Source organism: Macaca fascicularis, chromosome 13, assembly GCF_037993035.2.
Source record: "Macaca fascicularis isolate 582-1 chromosome 13, T2T-MFA8v1.1".
NCBI lineage: Eukaryota > Metazoa > Chordata > Mammalia > Primates > Cercopithecidae > Macaca > Macaca fascicularis.
The window spans coordinates 20,574,636-20,593,587 of NC_088387.1; the positions used below are offsets into that span (position 1 = coordinate 20,574,636).

General features: G+C 44.2%; 1 protein-coding gene across 1 annotated transcript in view; it reads left to right on the top strand.

Annotated features, from left to right (window-relative positions):
* LOC123566740 (ankyrin repeat domain-containing protein 36C-like) overlaps positions 1 to 15,101 on the top strand; it is a 169,638-nt gene extending 154,537 nt beyond the window's left edge. Inside the window, exons 65-69 of the mRNA XM_065526823.1 lie at positions 5,230 to 5,382; positions 7,526 to 7,596; positions 7,935 to 8,028; positions 8,527 to 8,555; positions 13,593 to 15,101. Coding sequence (XP_065382895.1) covers positions 5,230 to 5,382; positions 7,526 to 7,596; positions 7,935 to 8,028; positions 8,527 to 8,550 — 342 coding nt within the window. The 3' untranslated portion in view covers positions 8,551 to 8,555; positions 13,593 to 15,101. The remainder of the gene's footprint in view (positions 1 to 5,229; positions 5,383 to 7,525; positions 7,597 to 7,934; positions 8,029 to 8,526; positions 8,556 to 13,592) is intronic.
* Positions 15,102 to 18,952: the final 3,851 nt, after the last annotated feature.

An 18,952-nucleotide genomic window follows, 5' to 3' on the forward strand; every position in this document is an offset into this window, starting at 1 on the left:
CTGAGCAGTGGTTTGTAGTTCTCCTTGAAGAGGTCCTTTACATCCCTTGTAAGTTGGATTCCTAGGTATTTTATTCTCTTTGAAGCAATTGTGAATGGAAGTTCATTCATGATTTGGCTCTCTGTTTGTCTGTTACTGGTGTATAAGAATGCTTGTGATTTTTGCACATTCATTTTGTATCCTGAGATTTTGCTGAAGTTTCTTATCAGCTTAAGGAGATTTTGGGCAGAGACAATGGGGTTTTCTAAATATACAATCATGTCATCTGCAAACAGGGACAATTTGACTTCTTCTTTTCCTAACTGAATACCCTTGATTTCTTTCTCTTGCCTGATTGCCCTAGCCAGAACTTCCAACACTATGTTGAATAGGAGTGGTGAGAGAGGACATCCCTGTCTTGTGCCAGTTTTCAAAGGGAATTTTTCCAGTTTTTGCCCATTCAGTATGATATTGGCTGTGGATTTGTCATAAATAGCTCTTATGATTTTGAGATACGTTCCATCAATACCTAATTTATTGAGAGTTTTTAGCATGAAGAGCTGTTGAATTTTGTCAAAAGCCTTTTCTGCATCTATTGAGATAATCGTGGTTTTTGTCTTTGGTTCTGTTTATATGCTGGATTACGTTTATTGATTTGCATATGTTGAACCAGCCTTGCATCCCAGGGATGAAGCCCACTTGATCATGGTGGATAAGCTTTTCGATGTGCTGCTGGATCCGGTTTGCCAGTATTTTATTGAGGATTTTTGCATCGATGTTTATCAGGGATATTGGTCTAAAAGTCTCTCTTTTTGTTGTGTCTCTGCCAGGCTTTGGTATCAGGATGATGTATGGCCTCATAAAATGAGTTAGGGAGGATTCCCCCTTTTTCTATTGATTGGAATAGTTTCAGAAGGAATGGTACCAGCTTCTCCTTGTACCTCTGGTAGAATTCAGCTGTGAATCCATCTGGTCCTGGACTTTTTTTGGTTGGTAGGCTATTAATTATTGCCTCAATTTCAGAGCCTGCTATTGGTCTATTCAGGGATTCAGCTTCTTCCTGGTTTAGTCTTGGGAGAGTGTAAGTGTCCAGGAAATTATCCATTTCTTCTAGATTTCCTAGTTTATTTGCGTAGAGGTGTTTATAGTATTTTCTGATGGTAGTTTGTATTTCTTTGGGGTTGGTGGTGATACCCCCTTTATCATTTTTTATTGCGTCTATTTGATTCTTCTCTCTTTTCTTCTTTATTAGTCTTGCTAGCGGTCTATCAATTTTGTTGATCTTTTCAAAAAACCAGCTTCTGGATTCATTGATTTTTTGGAGGGTTTTTTTGTGTCTCTATCTCCTTCAGTTCTGCTGTGATCTTAGTTATTTCTTGCTTTCTGCTACCTTTTGAATGTGTTTGCTCTTGCTGCTCTAGTTCTTTTAATTGTGATGTTAGAGTGTCAAATTTAGATCTTTCCAGCTTTCTCTTGTGGGCATTTAGTGCTATAAATTTCCCTCTACACACTGCTTTAAATGTGTCCCAGAGATTCTGGTATGTTGTATCTTTGTTCTCATTGGTTTCAAAGAACATCTTTATTTCTGCCTTCATTTCGTTGTGTACCCAGTAGTCATTCAGGAGCAGGTTATTCAGTTTCCATGTAGTTGAGCAGTTTTGATTGAGTTTCTTAGTCCTGAGTTCTAGTTTGATTGCACTGTGGTCTGAGAGACAGTTTGTTATAATTTCTGTTCTTGTACATTTGCTGAGGAGTGCTTTACTTCCAATTATGTGGTCAATTTTGGAATAAGTGTGATGTGGTGCTGAGAAGAATGTATATTCTGTTGATTTTGGGTGGAGAGTTCTGTAGATGTCTATTAGGTCTGCTTGCTGCAGAGATGAGTTCAATTCCTGGATATCCTTGTTAACTTTCTGTCTCGTTGATCTGTCTAATGTTGACAGTGGAGTGTTGAAGTCTCCCATTATTATTGTATGGGAGTCTAAGTCTCTTTGTAAGTCTCTAAGGACTTGCTTTATGAATCTGGGTGCTCCTGTATTGGGTGCATATATATTTAGGATAGTTAGCTCTTCCTGTTGAATTGATCCCTTTACCATTATGTAATGGCCTTCTTTGTCTCTTTTGATCTTTGATGGTTTAAAGTCTGTTTTATCAGAGACTAGTATTGCAACCCCTGCTTTTTTTTGTTCTCCATTTGCTTGGTAGATCTTCCTCCATCCCTTTATTTTGAGCCTATGTATGTCTCTGCATGTGAGATGGGTCTCCTGAATACAGCAGACTGATGGGTCTTGACTCTTTATCCAGTTTGCCAATCTGTGTCTTTTACTTGGAGCATTTAGTCCATTTACATTTAAGGTTAATATTGTTATGTTTGAACTTGATCCTGCCATTATGATATTAACTGGTTATTTTGCTCGTTAGTTGATGCAGTTTCTTCCTAGCCTAAATGGTCCTTACATTTTGGCATGTTTTTGCAATGGCTGGTACCGGTTGTTCCTTTCCATGTTTAGTGCTTCCTTCAGGGTCTCTTGTCAGGTAGGCCTGATGGTGACAAAATCTCTAAGCATTTGCTTATCTGTAAAGGATTTTATTTCTCTTTCACTTATGAAACTTAGTTTGGCTGGATATGAAATTCTGGGTTGAAAATTCTTTTCTTTAAGAATGTTGAATATTGGCCCCCACTCTCTTTTGGCTTGTAGAGTTTCTGCCGAGAGATCTGCTGTTAGTCTGATGGGCTTCCCTTTGTGGGTAACCCGACCTTTCTCTCTGGCTGCCCTTAAGATTTTTTCCTTCATTTCAACTTTGGTGAATCTGGCAATTATGTGTCTTGGAGTTGCTCTTCTCGAGGAGTATCTTTGTGGCGTTCTCTGTATTTCCTGAATTTGAATGTTGGCCTGCCCTACTAGGTTGGGGAAGTTCTCCTGGATGATATCCTGAAGAGTGTTTTCCGACTTGGTTCCATTTTCCCCCTCACTTTCAGGCACCCCAATCAGATGTAGATTTGATCTTTTTACATAGTCCCATACTTCTTGCAGGCTTTGTTCATTTCTTTTTCTTCTTTTTTCTTTAGATTTCTCTTCTCACTTCATTTCATTCATTTTATCCTCAATCGCTGATACTCTTTCTTCCAGTTGATCGAGTCGGTGACTGAAGCTTGTGCATTTGTCACGTATTTCTCGTGTCATGGTTTTCATCTCTGTCCGTTCGTTTATGGCCTTCTCTGCATTAATTATTCTGGTTATCAATTCTTCCACTCTTTTTTCAAGATTTTTAGTTTCTTTGCGCTGGATACGTAATTCCTCCTTTAGCTCTGAGAAGTTTGATGGACTGAAGCCTTCTTCTCTCATCTCGTCAAAGTCATTCTCCATCCAGCTTTGATCCATTGCTGGCGATGAGCTGTGTTCCTTTGGAGGGGGAGATGCACTCTTATTTTTTGAATTTCCAGCTTTTCTGCCCTGCTTTTTCCCCATCTTTGTGGTTTTATCTGCCTCTGGTCTTTGATGATGGTGGCGTACTGATGGGGTTTTGGTGTGGGTGTCCTTCCTGTTTGTTAGTTTTCCTTCTAACAGTCAGGACCCTCAGCTGTAGGTCTGTTGGAGATTGCTTGAGGTCCACTCCAGACTCTGTTTGCCTGGGTGTCAGCAGCAGAGGCTGCAGAAGATCGAATACTGCTGAACAGCGAGTGTACCTGTCTGATTCTTGCTTTGGAAGCTTCCTCTCAGCGGTGTACTCCACCGTGTGAGGTGTGGGGTGTCGGTCTGCCCCTAGTGGAGGATGTCTCCCAGTTAGGCTACTCAGGGGTCAGGGACCCACTTGAGCAGGCAATCTGTCCGTTCTCAGATCTCAACCTCTGTGTTGGGAGATCCACCGCTCTCTTCAAAGCTGTCAGACAGAGTCGCTTGCGTCTGCAGAGGTTTCTGCTGCTTTTTTTGTTTTTGTTGTTGTTGTTGTTGTTTAGCTGTGCTCTGTCCCCAGAGGTGGAGTCTACAGAGACTGGCAGGCCTCCTTGAGCTGCTATGAGCTCCACCCAGTTTGATCTTCCCAGGGCTTTGTTTACCTACTTAAGCCTCAGCAATGGCGGGCGCCCCTCCCCCAGCCTCGCTGCTGCCTTGCGGTTAGATCACAGACTGGTGTGCTAGCAATGAGGAAGGCTCCGTGGGCATGGGACCCTCCCTGCCAGGTGTGGGATATAATCACCTGGTGTGCCCGTTTGCTTAAAGCGCAGTATTGGGGTGGGAGTTACCCGATTTTCCAGGTGTTGTGTGTCTCAGTTCCCCTGGCTAGGAAAAGGGATTCCCTTCCCCCTTGCACTTCCCAGGTGAGGTGATGCCTCGCCCTGCTTCAGCTCTTGCTGGTCGAGCTGCAACAGCTGACCAGCACAGATTGTCCAGCACTCCCCAGTGAGATGAACCCAGTACCTCAGTTGATAATGCAGAAATCACCTGTCTTCTGTGTTGCTGGTGCTAGGAGCTGGAGACTGGAGCTGTTCCTATTCAGCCATCTTGCTCCGCCCCCCCTTACTTTCAGTTTTTAAAGAAAAAATTTGCTCATAATTTTTATTTCAAGGCTCAGTTACTATCATTTGGATATAACTTTGTTCAGGACAAAGAGAGGCATAGCTATCTGTGATTTATTAGTTTGACTGGATCCCCATTTTCAGACTGAGGAGGATTTCAGACTGATGAGGAGTGTCAGGATTCACACAGAGTAGGAATGGAGTGAGTAGGGAGGAGAGAGTAGCAGCTGAGTCAGGGCAGGAGGTGGAGGGCAGGTTACTTAGAGCATCTAAGGCCACTGGAATTTTACTTTTTTTCTGAGATAGAAATCTATTGGAAGGATTTAAGCATATGATTTAATGTGAAGAACTCTGAGGTTGATTTGAGTTTCTAATTAAAAAAAAGAGGGAAATCATTCCACAATGTATAAGTTACTACCATCAGTCTCACCCACATACTCATTTCTTTTTGAGACTTCAGAAGGTTTTTAAGCATTGCAAATTCATCAGGGGAGGAATGACTAGTGGACTGAATATGTTGTGTGAATAACAATACCAATTTGGCAGGAAGATAACACCTTCTGTATCCTCAACTGGATTCAGTAATACACAGGAGTGAGTACACACGAGGAAAAGAAGGTGAATCGGTCTGTGTGGTGATATTTTTCAAAGTGTATACTTCAGAGTTAAATATTATTAATGGTTTAATAATAAGATGATTTGTAAAATTAGTAACAAAAATAACATCTTATCAGGTAGTTGTGAGACAACTTCAGCAGAAACGAAATGATGTCTTAAACAAACAATCGTCAACAAAAGCTTTGCTGGATGCTTCATCGCGTCACTGCGTCCATTTAGAAAATGAGATGCAGGATTCAAGGAAGAAATTAGACCAGATAAGAAGTCAAGTATGTATGAAACTTTGCACGCCAACAACTGTTAATCTGGAGCTGGTTAACCAATATAAAGTGTCGGGGTACTAATTTTAGTGGATGGCTTTCTTTTGTATTTTTATTATAATTAATTTTATTAAAATTTTATAGTGCATGCTTTCTTTTGTATTTTCATTATTATTAATTATTTTTAAATGTTATTATCTTTATAATGCACCTGTATCTTTTTTTTTTTTTTTGAGACAGAGTCTCACTCTGTCGCCCAGGCTGGAGTGCAGTGGCGCAATCTTGGCTCACTGCAAGTTCTGCCTCCTGGGTTCACGCCATTCTCCTGCCTCAGCCTCCCGAGTAGGTGGGACTACAGGCACCCACCACCACGCCGGGCTAATTTTTTTTTTGTATTTTCGGTAGAGACGGGGTTTCACCATGTTAGCCAGCATGGTCTTGATCTCCTGACCTGGTGATCCGCCCGCCTCGGCCTCCCAGAGTGCTGGGATTACAGGCGTGAGCCACCGCGCCCGGCCTGCACCTGTATCTTAATCTCTGGCTTTCATTCTGCCATTTTTTATACATATTTTTTTTCTTAAATATTTAACCTTAGGAAAGTTGAGAATTATGCATCATTTCTCACAGAAGTTCAGAGAGGTTTTTTTTTCCCCTGTTAAACCGTCTGTTTTTAGTGATTTCTCTATTGGCATGGTGAGGCAAGCCAGATTAATTCAGAGGATAATGCCTAATGGAATGTTTCAGAAAATTATCTTATTTTTAATCTCTACTTTTCTGAATGAATAAAGAACCTGTGTATACTTAATTTCATAGATTTCAGGTTAACTTGTTCAGAAAGGCCATTCTACTGAATCAATTTTGATTTTGATGAAAGTCCTCACTCTCTCTTTGTATTGGGCTCAGAGAGCACACTCTGTCTCTATATGAATATGGACAGTTGGCATTTGCAAACATGTATCTATTTTCTCTTGTTTATAGAAAAAGGTAAACTAAAAGGGGGTTATAGAAGGTCAGCAAAGGATGGGTTTGAGATGTTTGGGTTGGTTAAGTGGGCATTTAGACAACAAGCCTTCTCCTTTGGCATGTTTAATGGGCATCCTTGCAGTTTAAGATGACGCTTTTAAATTACTTCTCTCCTAATGATGACTTGAGTCCTGCTATTCGGTGGGAGAGTCAATAAGATCCTGTAGGATCTTATTTGGAACTGACTTTGTTGATTTTAATTTTGTTCCTGCCTTTTTTTTTTTTTTTTTTTTGAGACAGAGTCTCGCTCTGTTGCCCAGGCTGGAGTACAGTGGCGCGATCTTGGCTCACTGCAAGCTCTGCCTTCTGGGTTCACGCCATTCTCCTGCCTAAGCCTCCCAAGTAGCTGGGACTACAGGTGCCCACCACCGTGCCCAGCTTATTTTTTGTATTTTTAGTAGAGAGGGGTTTCACCGTGTTAGCCAGGATGGTCTCGATCTCCTGACCTCGTGATCTGCCAGCCTCAGCCTCCCAAAGTGCTGGGATTACAGGCGTGAGCCACCGGGCCCGTCCCTGTTTCTGCTTATTTTTAAATTTTCTTCTTGTTTCCCTAGAAAGGAAAGATGATGCTTATTTAGTTTTAAATATTAAAAAATGTGCAAGTTGCTTTGCTATAATAAAACTAAATGCATACATACAAAAAAAAAATATAGTTGATGTGGTAGCGTTTAGAATTCAAAATATAAATGCTTAGCATGAGGTAATCCTTTATCTTTCCACATTTTACCAGTTTGTAAGTTTGAGTGTTTATCTGATAAAATGTAATTCAAAAGCAAGAAGAATGTTGTGTTTTAGTCCTAGAGCAGGGGTCAGTGAACTTTTCTGTAAAGGGCCAGACAGTATTTTTTAAGGCTTTGTGAGCCATAAGATCCTTGTTGCAATAACTCAGCCCTGCCATTATAGCACAAAAGTAGCCGTAAACAGTATGCAGATTGAAGGGGTGTAGCAGTGTCCCACTCAAATTAATTACAAAAAACAGGTAATGGGATGGTTTCTACTAGATTATGATCTTTTTTAAAAGATCTTAATAGTCTAAAAACATTTTATATGTATTTTGTTGGTTCGTTTATCTACTAATGGACATTTAGATCATTTCCAAATGTAATTTTTTTTTAATTCTTTGTTTTAGTTTCAAGAAATACAGGATCAACTTACAGCTACTATAAGATGTACTAAGAAGACGGAAGGCCATGCACACAAGTAAAATTTGAAGCAGCACACAAAATAACTTGAGTATTTATAAAGCAAAAGAGCACTGTAGTATGAAAATTGTATCAGTTATGATAATAAGTATGTCTTTGTGAAACCAAAGAAGTTTCATTTGTAAGCTATGTTGAAATACATCATTTTTCTATATTATTCCTAAATTTTTCATATTATCAACAAAACGCAGGTAGAAAAATGACACAGTAGCCCAATCATCTACTTTTACAATTGCTAAGAATTTGTGTAAATATACCGTCAGAAGGTTATGTAGAGTTTACATGATGTTAAAAAATTTATGTGTGAGAGTAATTATTTTAAAATGCACATTTTAGGCTTGAAGTAGAAAATGCCATGATAAGAAAAACTATTAAAAAACAGGATGACCAAATTGAGCGGCTTGAGAAAATCCTGCAGCGTTCAAGTTTGGTAAGCCAATCTCTTAATTTCTGTCATACTGAAAAGGAATTTTATTTTTCCAGTAGGACGGGTTAAATATCCCTTGTCCAAAATGCTTGGGACCAAAAGTAGATTTTTTTCAGATTTTGGAATATTTGTGTATACCTAATGAAATACCTTGGGGGTGGTACCTGAGTCTAAACATGAAATTCGTTTATGTTTCATATATAAGTTATGCACATAGCCTGAAGGTAATCCTCTATGATGTTCTACAGTAATTTTTTGCAGGTAACAAAGTTTTTACTGTTTTCACCGCAGCCTGTCACATGAGGTCAGGTGTGGAATGCTGCAGTTGTGGCGTCATGTCCGTGCTCAGAGAGTTTCAGATTGTAGAGCATTTTGGATTTCAGATTTTTAGATTAGGGATGATCAATCTACAGGACAGATGCTCCATGACTTACAGTGGGTTTACATGATAATGTCCCTTGTTTGACTGAAACATTATAAGTAATATTTGATTTATTTCAGATGCTGCCTGTGTTCAGGAAGTAGTGAAGGTATGTTGCCAAAATTTATGAATTAAATTCAAATCATTGATTTCTGAAATAAACGGTATTCCTCTCAATTGCTTGGTTAATAAATGCTACATTAAATATTTTTTCTTACACATATCCAGTGAAAGATGTGAAAACATAAACATTCACAGTGAAGAGTATACTTGTGCCTTGTTAATTCGTCATGTTCCATAGCTTTAAAAAAATCGTGAGGAGTCTGTGTATCCCTTTTTTTCTGGCCCTACACTTTTCTTCTGCCACCCCTATAGAACTGTCAGCCTGCACACTGAAACTGTTCTCAGAAAACAAAGGCATCATCAACTTCTCAAGGTTTAAGGTAGTGATTTAAGGCGAACAGACCCCACACTCGTTGATAATAATTAGTTAAGCAATTACAGGTCACAAGCAGTCACTTGACCAGTGACATTTTAAATCTCGTCATTGACCTTGTTATTGGTTTACTTTTGCCCCTGGGAAAAGTTGAAAATTCCTTAGCATGGAATCAAAACTCCCACATCAGTGTGGTTCTTGTCAAGTTATTCAGCCTTATCTTTCACCACTTACCACACTCTGCCCCTTTGTTCTAGCATCCAGCCAAACTAAACTACATGGAGTTCCACAGTGATCATCCTCACCTCCAGCTCTTTGCATTTACTTCTTCCCTCTATTCTCCATGTGTTTTCCTTCTCCTTCAGATATTAACCTATGAATTGCCTCCACCAAAAAGCCTACAATATTGACACAAACCTGGGCTAGTATCCCTTCTGTGTTTTCCAGTAAGTGCTGTCTTATGCCTGTCATTGTATGTATGACTCTGTATGGGAATTGCCTGTTTGTTTTTTCAGATTATAGCATACAGTTGTTGAGGGGTGGACCGTATCATCTTTATCTTGTAATTCCAGTGCTTGTCCTAGTACCTTAGCACATGGTTGCTGAATACACAAATGAAGAGTGAGAAATGCAGAAGCTCTGATACTTAACTGCCATGATAATGAATTCAGTGTGCAACTATGGGCAAATTACATTTAATAGTAATTGCATATTGTACTTATTTTTCATTCTTATTAACATTGATAAACGCTTCAACTCATACTGACTTTCTCTTAGTTAACTGTGAAATCATTTAGCTAAAGAATATAATTCTTTCTTTTTCATTCTGACTTCTTCTGAATTTAAATCCGGATCCTCTATAGCAGGGGTCCCCAACCCCCAGGTCACCGACAGGTCCATGACCTGTTAGGAACCAGGCTGCACGGAGGAGGTGAGTGGCAGGCAAGCGAGTGAAGCTTCATCTGTATTTCCAGCCACTCCCCGTTGCTCACATTACCACCTGAGTTCTGCCTCCTGTCAGATCAGCAAAGGCATTAGATTCCCGTAGGAGTGAAAACCCTATTGTGAATTGCACATTCAAGGGATCTACGTCACATGCTCCTTATGAGACTCTAATGCCTGATGGTATGTCATCGTCTCCTATCTCTTCAAGATGGGACCATCTAGTTGCAGAAAAACAAGCTCAGGACTCCCATTGATTCTACATTATGATGAGTCGTGTAATTATTTCATTATGTATTACAATGTAGTAATAATAGAAATAAAGTGCACAATAGATGTCATATGCTTGAATCATCATCCTGAAACCATCCCCCAAACCCCCATCTGTGGAAAAATTATCTTTCACAAAACTGGTGCCTGGTGCCAAAAAAGTTGGGGACTGCTGCTCTATGGCTTCTGCACTAGGATCTACCAATGAGTAAACTCTAAATCAATAACTAGTTTTAAAAGCATAACAAGAATATGTGCTGGCTGCCTGCAGTGGCTTATGCCTGTTTTCTCAGCACTTTGGGAGGCCAGAGCGGGTGGATCACTTGAGGCCAGGAGTTCAAGACCAGCCTGGACAATATGGTGGAACCCTGTCTCTACTAAAAATACAAAAATTAGCCGGGGGTAGTGGTGCATGCCTATAGTCTCAGCTACTCAGGAGGCTGAGGTGTGAGAATCACTTGAAACTGGGAGGCAGAGGTTTCAGTGAGCCAAGATCGTGCCACTGCACTCTAGCCTGAGCGACAGAGTGACTCCATCTCAAATGCAAAACAAAACAAAAAGAATACGTGCTGACAAAACAAAATCTAAAAGATAAAATTGTATTACTAGACTGTTAACATATTTTGTTTCCCATTAAATGTGTGACATGCAAAGATGTTTATTAAATGAAAATATTTTTGGATCATGCATCAAATTCCACAGCCTCTATAGTTAGTGCCCAAGGAACTGTTTTCTTGACAACTTTGCTCTAGGAGGCGACAGGATTTTGTATTTTTGAGTGTGTTTAGACCACAGAAAACAAAGACGTAAGCATACAATGGGCCCACATTCAGAAGCTATCTCCTCAGGATCAGAGGCTGCATCCAGAGTGTGCATACGTGTGTTTGTCACAGATCCTCTACCAAGCTTAATGGAGAGAGAGTGGGAGATAAATGTCCATACTAATCTTCATCATGTAGTTAGAAAGAATTGAAACACTCATCCAGCCTTCTAACTTTTTAACTACATCTGGATCGTCTGGCTCCTACCTTAACCAATTTTTGGTTACCGGCAAGGCATGGCACATCCTAAGTTCCAGGGAGCCACAAAAAACAAAGACAACACTATAGCACACAGGGATTTGAGAGGTACCTGAAGATCTCTGGCTGGAAAGTTTGGTGAGATCCTTTTCCTACATGAGGCCAGTCTTATCAAATGCACAGGAGCCAACAGAGAGAGTCAAGGAAAAATGAAGAAACAAGGAAATACATTCAAAGTAAGAAAACAAGATAAATCTCCAGCACCTGAGTGAAGTACAGATATGTAATTTATCTGATAGATATTTCCAAATAGTGGTCGTAACAATAATCACTGAGGTCAAGATAGCTTTGCAAGAACAAGCTGAGAACTTCAAGAAAAGGAAAAACGTTATACAATAATGTCAAACCAATCATAGATCTAAAGTGTACTGTAACTGAACTGAAAAAAATTTAATAGAGGTGTTCATTGACAGAATCTATCAGTGAGCTTTAAGACTGGTCACTGAAAATTACCTAATCTGAGGATCAGAAAAAAAAAAAAAAAAGATAATGCAAAAAGGGTGAAGACAACTTTAGAGAGTTATGGGACACCGTCAAGCAGGACCACTCTCACATTATCGGCATGCCTGAAGGAGAAAAGAGGAAGAAAGGAACAGAAAAATGTTTAAAGGAATAATGACATACTTATCAAGCATGGGGAAGAAAACAGAAAGCCTGGTCCAGAAAGCCCAAAGGAAACCAAATAAGGTGAATCCAGGTACTCACAACAAGATACACTATAATGAAATTGTCCAAAGTCAAAGACTAAAAGAGAGTAATATTGTTTGCAAACTTGTACCCTCCAAATACTGTGTCAAGATTTGATCCCCGATGTTGGAGGTGGGACCTAGTGGGAGGTGTTTGGGTCATGGTGGTTGATCTCTCCTGAATAGCTTTTTGCCCTCTTTTCACTAATGAGTGAGTTCACACTGTATTACATGAAAGATGGTTATTTAAAACAGTGTGGCACCCCTCCCCTCTCTTCCTACCTCTCTAGCCATGTGTGACATACCTGTTGTCTCTTCACCTTTAGCCACAAGTAAAAGCCTTCTGGGTCCCTGACCAGAAACTGTGTGGATGCCACTGCCATGCTTCTACAGCCTGCAAAACTGTAAGGCAAACAAACCTCTGTTCCTTATAAATTACCCAGTCTCAGGTATTTTTTTACAGCAACACAAAAATTTGTGTTTTTCTGTGTTGCTCTTTTCTGTGTTATTCTGTGTTGCTAACAGAAATTAGCAACAAGGAGTGGGGTTTTGCTTTAAAAATACCTGATAATGCAGAATTTGCTTTGGAACTGGGTAATAGGCAAAGAAGACAGGAAGATGAGGAAACTTGTGGAACTTATTAGACCTTGGTTAAGTGGTTGACCAAAATGATAATAGGAATGTGAACAGTGAAGGCCATGCTGTTGAGGTACATAAAATACAAATTTCAAGAAGTGGCTGCACCATTTTGCATTCCCACAAGCAATGAATGAAGTTTCCTTTTGTTCCAGATCCTTGCCAGCACTTGATGTTGTCAGTCATTCTAGATTTTGGTTATTCTAATACGTGTGCAGTGGCATCTCATGGTTGCATTTCTCTGAGGAAATATTGTATGTAGCCTCATTACATATGTTTATTTTCCATTTGTATAATTTACTTGGTGAGGTACTTGTTAAGGTCTTTAGCTCATGTCTTTTACTGATCAGCTTTAAGAATACTAACATGTTTTGAATAATAGTTCTCAATCAGATATGTTTTGGCAAATATTTTTTCCATCTGTGGTTTTTCTTTTCTTTCAGTGTGTCTAATGGTGTAAAAATGTTACATTTTCATCAAGTCCAACTTATCAATTCTTTCTTCTATTGACTTCAACTTTGGTGTTTTTTCTAAAGGTCATCATTAAACCCAAGATAATCTGTATTTTCTTCTATATTATCTTCTATAAATTTTATGGGTTTTTGTATATTTATGTTGATGATCCATTTTGAGTTAATTTTGGTGGGGGTGTAAGGTCTGTGATTTATTTATTTATTTTTTGCATGTGGATATCCAGGTATTCCAGAAGCCCTTCCTGAAAAAACTGTTTCATCATCATAATGCCTTTACTTTTTTGACAAAAATTAATTGAATGCATTAATGTGTTTCTATTTCTGAACTCTCTATCTCATTTTATCCGTTTGTTCTTTCACTGATACCACACTGTCTCCATTACTGTAGCCTCACAGTCAGCCTTGAAATTGAGTAGTGTCTGTCCTCCAAGTTTGTTCTTCTCCTTCAATATGGTGTTAGCTATTCAAGTTCTTTTGCCTCTCCATATAAACATTTTCACTTAGATTTTTAATTGCATTGAATCTATACATTGGAAAGAACTGACATCTTAATAGCATTGAATCTTCTTATGAATATGATATGTATCTCTTTTTGCTTCATTCTTCTTTGCTTTCTTTCATCAGATATGGACATTTCTGGGATTACAGAGCCCCCTCTAAGCACAAGACAGTGAAGAATCCACACTCTTCAGCCAGAAAGTCACCTATGAGAGCCAAATGTCTGACCATAGACAGGAGAGTCAGAGAACGATAAAGACATCTCAGGAAAATTGTAAAAACAATCAGCAACCGTACGTGGATAACCCTTTCAAATTTCCCAAGGGCACCTGTCATTTCAGCCAATACTTGCCAACTTGTGCCAAGGATGCTGGCGCTCCCTGGGATGAGTTTCCCGGGGGAGGAGCTGGCCGCCATCTTTGCTGTTTGGGCGACACAACCATTCCAGCCTGTGGGCTTTGGACAGTGCAAACTGATGAGGTAGAAGGGATCCCTGGCACAGCACAGCTGCTCTACCAAAATGTGCCCAGATTCTTTTTTTTTTTTTTTTTTTTTTTGAGAAGTCTTGCTCTATCACCCAGGCTGGAGTACAGTGGCATGATCTCGGCTTACCGCACCTTTCACATCCTGGATTCAAGCAATTCTCCTGCCTCAGCCTCCGAAATATCTGGGACTACATGTGCCCATCACCACGCACAGCTAATTTTTTGTATTTTTAGTAGAGATGGGGTTTCACCATATTGGCCAGGCTGGTCTGGAACTCCTGACCTCAAGTGATCCGGCCTGCTGTGCCTCCCAAAGTGTTGGGATTACAAGCGTAAGCCACCGTGACCGGCCCCAGACAGATTCTTTAAGGGGATTCCCAATCTGTTCCTCCCAACCAGGGCCTCCAGCTACCCCGCCGGTGTCTCGGGCTGACAGAAATTTGCATTCTCCCTGGGAAGGAGTTCTGGAGTTCCTGTCCAGTGGGAATCCTTCCAACTGGGGCCTGGGGGAGAGGGTGGGGCCAACTTTGGAGAGTCCAAACCTACTGGGGGCAGAAGAGATCCCCCAGCACAGCACAACTGCTCTACCAAATAGTGGCCAGGCAGATTCTTTAAGCAGATCCCTGATTCTTTCCTCCTTACTGGGTGGAACCTCCCACCTGGGGCCTCCACCACCTTACCTGTGTTCTCAAGCTGACAGAGATTTAAATTCTCCCTGGGAAGAAGTTGTCGAGGTCCTGCCCAGTAAGGAGTAATGGGCAGGAACCTGGTAAAAGAATCTGCCTTCCAAGATTTTGTAGAGTAGCTGTGCTGTGCTGATGGATCCCTTTTGCCCCTGGTAGGTATGGTTTCTCCAAAGCCTGCCGGCTGTAACAACTAAGTTGCACAAACAGCAAAGATGGCTCCTTGCTCCTGCCCATGGGAACTCATTCCAGGAATTCAAACCTCTGTCAGCCTGAGAACACCGGTATGGGTGGCTGGAGGCCCCAGCTGAAAGGACCCTCATTGGGCTGGACCTCCAGGCCTCCATGCCAGGGAGAACTCAAATCTCTGTCAGCCCGAGAACACTGGTGGGGGTGGCTGGAGGTCCCAGTTGGGAGGTCCCTCACTAGAAGGGACCTCAAGAACTGCATCCCAAAGATAATTCAAGTCTCTGTCAGCCCCAGAACACCGGCGAGGGTGGCTGGAGGTCCCAGTAAGAAAGTCCCTCACTGAGCAGGACCTTGAGACCTCCATACCAGGGAGAATTCAAATCTCTGTCAGACCGAGAACACTGGTGGGGGTGGCTGGAGGCCCCAGTTGGGAGGTCCCTCTCTGGGCCAGACCCCGAGACCTCCATGCCAGGGAGAATTCAAATCTCTTGTCAGCCCGAGAACACTGGTGGGGGTGACTGGAGGCCCCAGTTGGGAGGTCCCTCACTGGGCCAGACCCCGAGACCTCCATGCCAGGGAGAATTCAAATCTCTGTCAGCCCCAAAACAGTGGCGGGGGAGGGTAGAGGCCCCAGTTGGGAGGTCCCTCACTAGAAGGGACCTCAAGAACTGCATCCCAAAGATAATTCAAGTCTCTGTCAGCCCCAGAACACCGGTGAGGGTGGCTGGAGGTCCCAGTAGGGAGGTCCCTCACTGAGCAGGATGTTGAGACCTCCATACCAGGGAGAATTCAAATCTCTGTCAGCCCCAGAACACTGGTGGGAGTGGCTGGAGGCCCCAGTTGGGAGGTCCCTCACTGGGCCAGACCCCAAGACCTCCATGCCAGGGAGAATTCAAATCTCTGTCAGCCCCAGAACACTGGCGGGGGTGGCTCGAGGCTCCGGTTAGGAGACCCCTCACTGGGAGGGACCTTAAGACCTCCATCTCAAATAGAATTCAAATCTCTGTCAGCCCCAGAACACTGGCGGGGGTGGCTGGAGGCCCTGGTTGTGAGGTCCCTCACTGGGGGGACCCTCGAGACCTCCATACCAGGGATAATTCAAATCTCTGTCAGCTCCAGAACACTGGTGGGGGTGGTTGGAGGCCCTGGTTGGGAGGTCCTGCCCAGTGAGGAAGAATGCATTAGAGACCTTCTTAAAGACCCAGTGTGGCCACATTTTGGTAGAGCACCTTGCTATGGCAACCCCTCCAGTGTTCTCAGGATGACAGATTTGGATTCTCCCTGGCATGGAGGTCTTGAGGTCCTGCCAGGTGAGGGACCTCCCAACCGGGGCCTCCAGCCAGCCCCACCAGTGTTCTGGGGCTGACAGGGATTTGGATTCTCTCTGGCATGGAGGTCTCAACGTCCTGCTCAGTGAGGGACCTCCCTACTGGGGCCTACACCCAGTCCCACCAGTGTTCTGGGGCTGACAGAGATTTGAGTTCTCCCTGGCAGGGAGGTCTTTAGGTCCCACCCAGTGAGGGACCTCCCAACCCGGGCCTCCAGCTACCCCCACTGGTGTTCTTGGACTGACAGAGATTTGAGTTCTCCCTGGTATGGAGGTCTCGAGGTCCTGCCCCATGAGGGACCTCCAAACTGGGGGCCTGCAGCCACCCCCGCCAGTGTTCTGGGGCTGACAGAGATTTGAGTTCTCCCTGGCATGGAGGTCTTTAGGTCCCGCCCAGTGAGGGACCTCCCAACCGGAGCCTCCAGCCACCCCTGCCAGTGTTCTGGGGCTGACAGAGATTTGAATTCTCCCAGGCATGGAGTTCTTGGGGTCCCACCCAGTGAGTGTTCTCCTAACTGGGGCCTCTGGCCACCCCCACCTGTGTTCTCAGGCTGACAGACATTTGAATTCTCCCTGGCAGATAGTTATCGAGGTCTCACCCAATGAGGGTTCTTTTAGCTGGGGTCTGCAGCCACCCCCACCGGTGTTGTCAGGCTGACAGAGGTTTGAATTCTCCCTGGCATGGAGGCCTCCGGGTCTGGCCCAGTGAAGGACCTCCCTACTGGGGCCTCTACCCTCCCCCGCCAGTATTCTGGGGCTGACAGAGGTTTGAATTCTCCCTGGCATGGAGGCCTCCGGGTCTGGCCCAGTGAAGGACCTCCCTACTGGGGCCTCCACCCTCCCCCGCCAGTGTTCTGGGGCTGACAGAGATTTGAATTCTCCTTGGCATGGAGATCTTGACGTCCTGCCAAGTGAGGGACCTCCAAACCAGGGCGTCCAGCCACTCCCACCGGTGTTCTGGGGCTGACAGAAATTTGAATTCTCCCTGGTATGGAGGTCTCAGGGTCCCGCCCAGTGAAAGACCTTGGCCTTCAGCCACCCCCGCTAGTGTTCTGGGGCTGACAGAGATTTGAATTCTCCCTGAAATGGAGGTCTTGAGGTCCTGCCCAGTGAGGGACCTCTCAACTGTGGCCTCCAGCTATCCCCACCCGTGTTCTCGGGCTGACAGAGATCTGAATTCTCCCTGGCATGTAGTTCTCAAGGTCCTGCCCAATGAGGGTCCTTCTAGCTGGGGCCTCCAGTCACCCCAACTGGTGTTCTCAGGCTGACAGAGATTTGAGTTCTCCCTGGCAGGGAGGTCTTTAGGTCCCACCCAGTGAGGGACCTCCCAACCTGGGCCTCCAGCTACCCCCACCGGTGTTCTTGGGCTGACAGAGATTTGAGTTCTCCCTGGTATGGAGGTCTCGAGGTCCTGCCCCATGAGGGACCTCCCAACTGGGGGCCTGCAGCCACCCCCGCCAGTGTTCTGGGGCTGACAGAGATTTGAGTTCTCCCTGGCATGGAGGTCTTTAGGTCCCGCCCAGTGAGGGACCTCCCAACCCGGGCCTCCAGCTACCCCTGCCAGTGTTCTGGGGCTGACAGAGATTTGAATTCTCCCAGGCATGGAGTTCTTGGGGTCCCACCCAGTGAGGGTTCTCCTAACTGGGGCCTCTGGCCACCCCCACCTGTGTTCTCAGGCTGACAGAGATTTGAATTCTCCCTGGCAGATAGTTATCGAGGTCTCACCCAATGAGGGTTCTTTTAGCTGGGGTCTGCAGCCACCCCCACTAGTGTTGTCAGGCTGACAGAGGTTTGAATTCTCCCTGGCATGGAGGCCTCCGGGTCTGGCCCAGTGAAGGACCTCCCTACTGGGGCCTCTACCCTCCCCCGCCAGTGTTCTGGGGCTGACAGAGATTTGAATTCTCCCTGGCATGGAGGTCTTGACGTCCTGCCAAGTGAGGGACCTCCAAACCAGGGCGTCCAGCCACTCCCACCGGTGTTCTGGGGCTGACAGAAATTTGAATTCTCCCTGGTATGGAGGTCTCAGGGTCCCGCCCAGTGAAAGACCTTGGCCTTCAGCCACCCCCGCTAGTGTTCTGGGACTGACAGAGATTTGAATTCTCCCTGAAATGGAGGTCTTGAGGTCCTGCCCAGTGAGGGACCTCTCAACTGTGGTCTCCAGCTACCCCCACCCGTGTTCTCGGGCTGACAGAGATCTGAATTCTCCCTGGCATGTAGTTCTCAAGGTCCTGCCCAATGAGGGTCCTTCTAGCTGGGGCCTCCAGTCACCCCAACTGGTGTTCTCAGGCTGACAGAGATTTGAATTCTCCCTGGCATGGAGATCTCGGGGTTTTGCCCAGTGAGGAACCTCCCAACCAGGGCCTCCAGCCACCCCTGCCAGTGTTCTCGGACTGATGGAGATTTGAATTCTCCCAGGCATGGAGTTCTTGGGGCCCCACCCAGTAAGGGTTCTCCTAACTGGGGCCTCTGGCCACCCCCACCTGTGTTCTCATGTTGAGGGAGATTTGAATTCTTCCTGGCATGGAGGTCTCCAGTTCCTGCCCCCGGTGAGGGTCCTTTCAACTCGGGCCTCCAGCCAACCCGCCCCCACCCCCAATGTTCTCAGGCTGACAGAGATTTGAATTCTCCCTGGCATGGAGTTCTCAAGGTCGTGCCCAGTGAGGGTCCTTTTAGCTGGGGTCTCCAGCCAACCCCACTGGTGTTCTGGGGCTGACAGAGATTTGAATTCTCCCTGGCATGGAGGTATCAGGGTCCCGCCCAGTGAGGGACCTCCCAACAGGGGGCCTGCAGCCATCCCCGCCA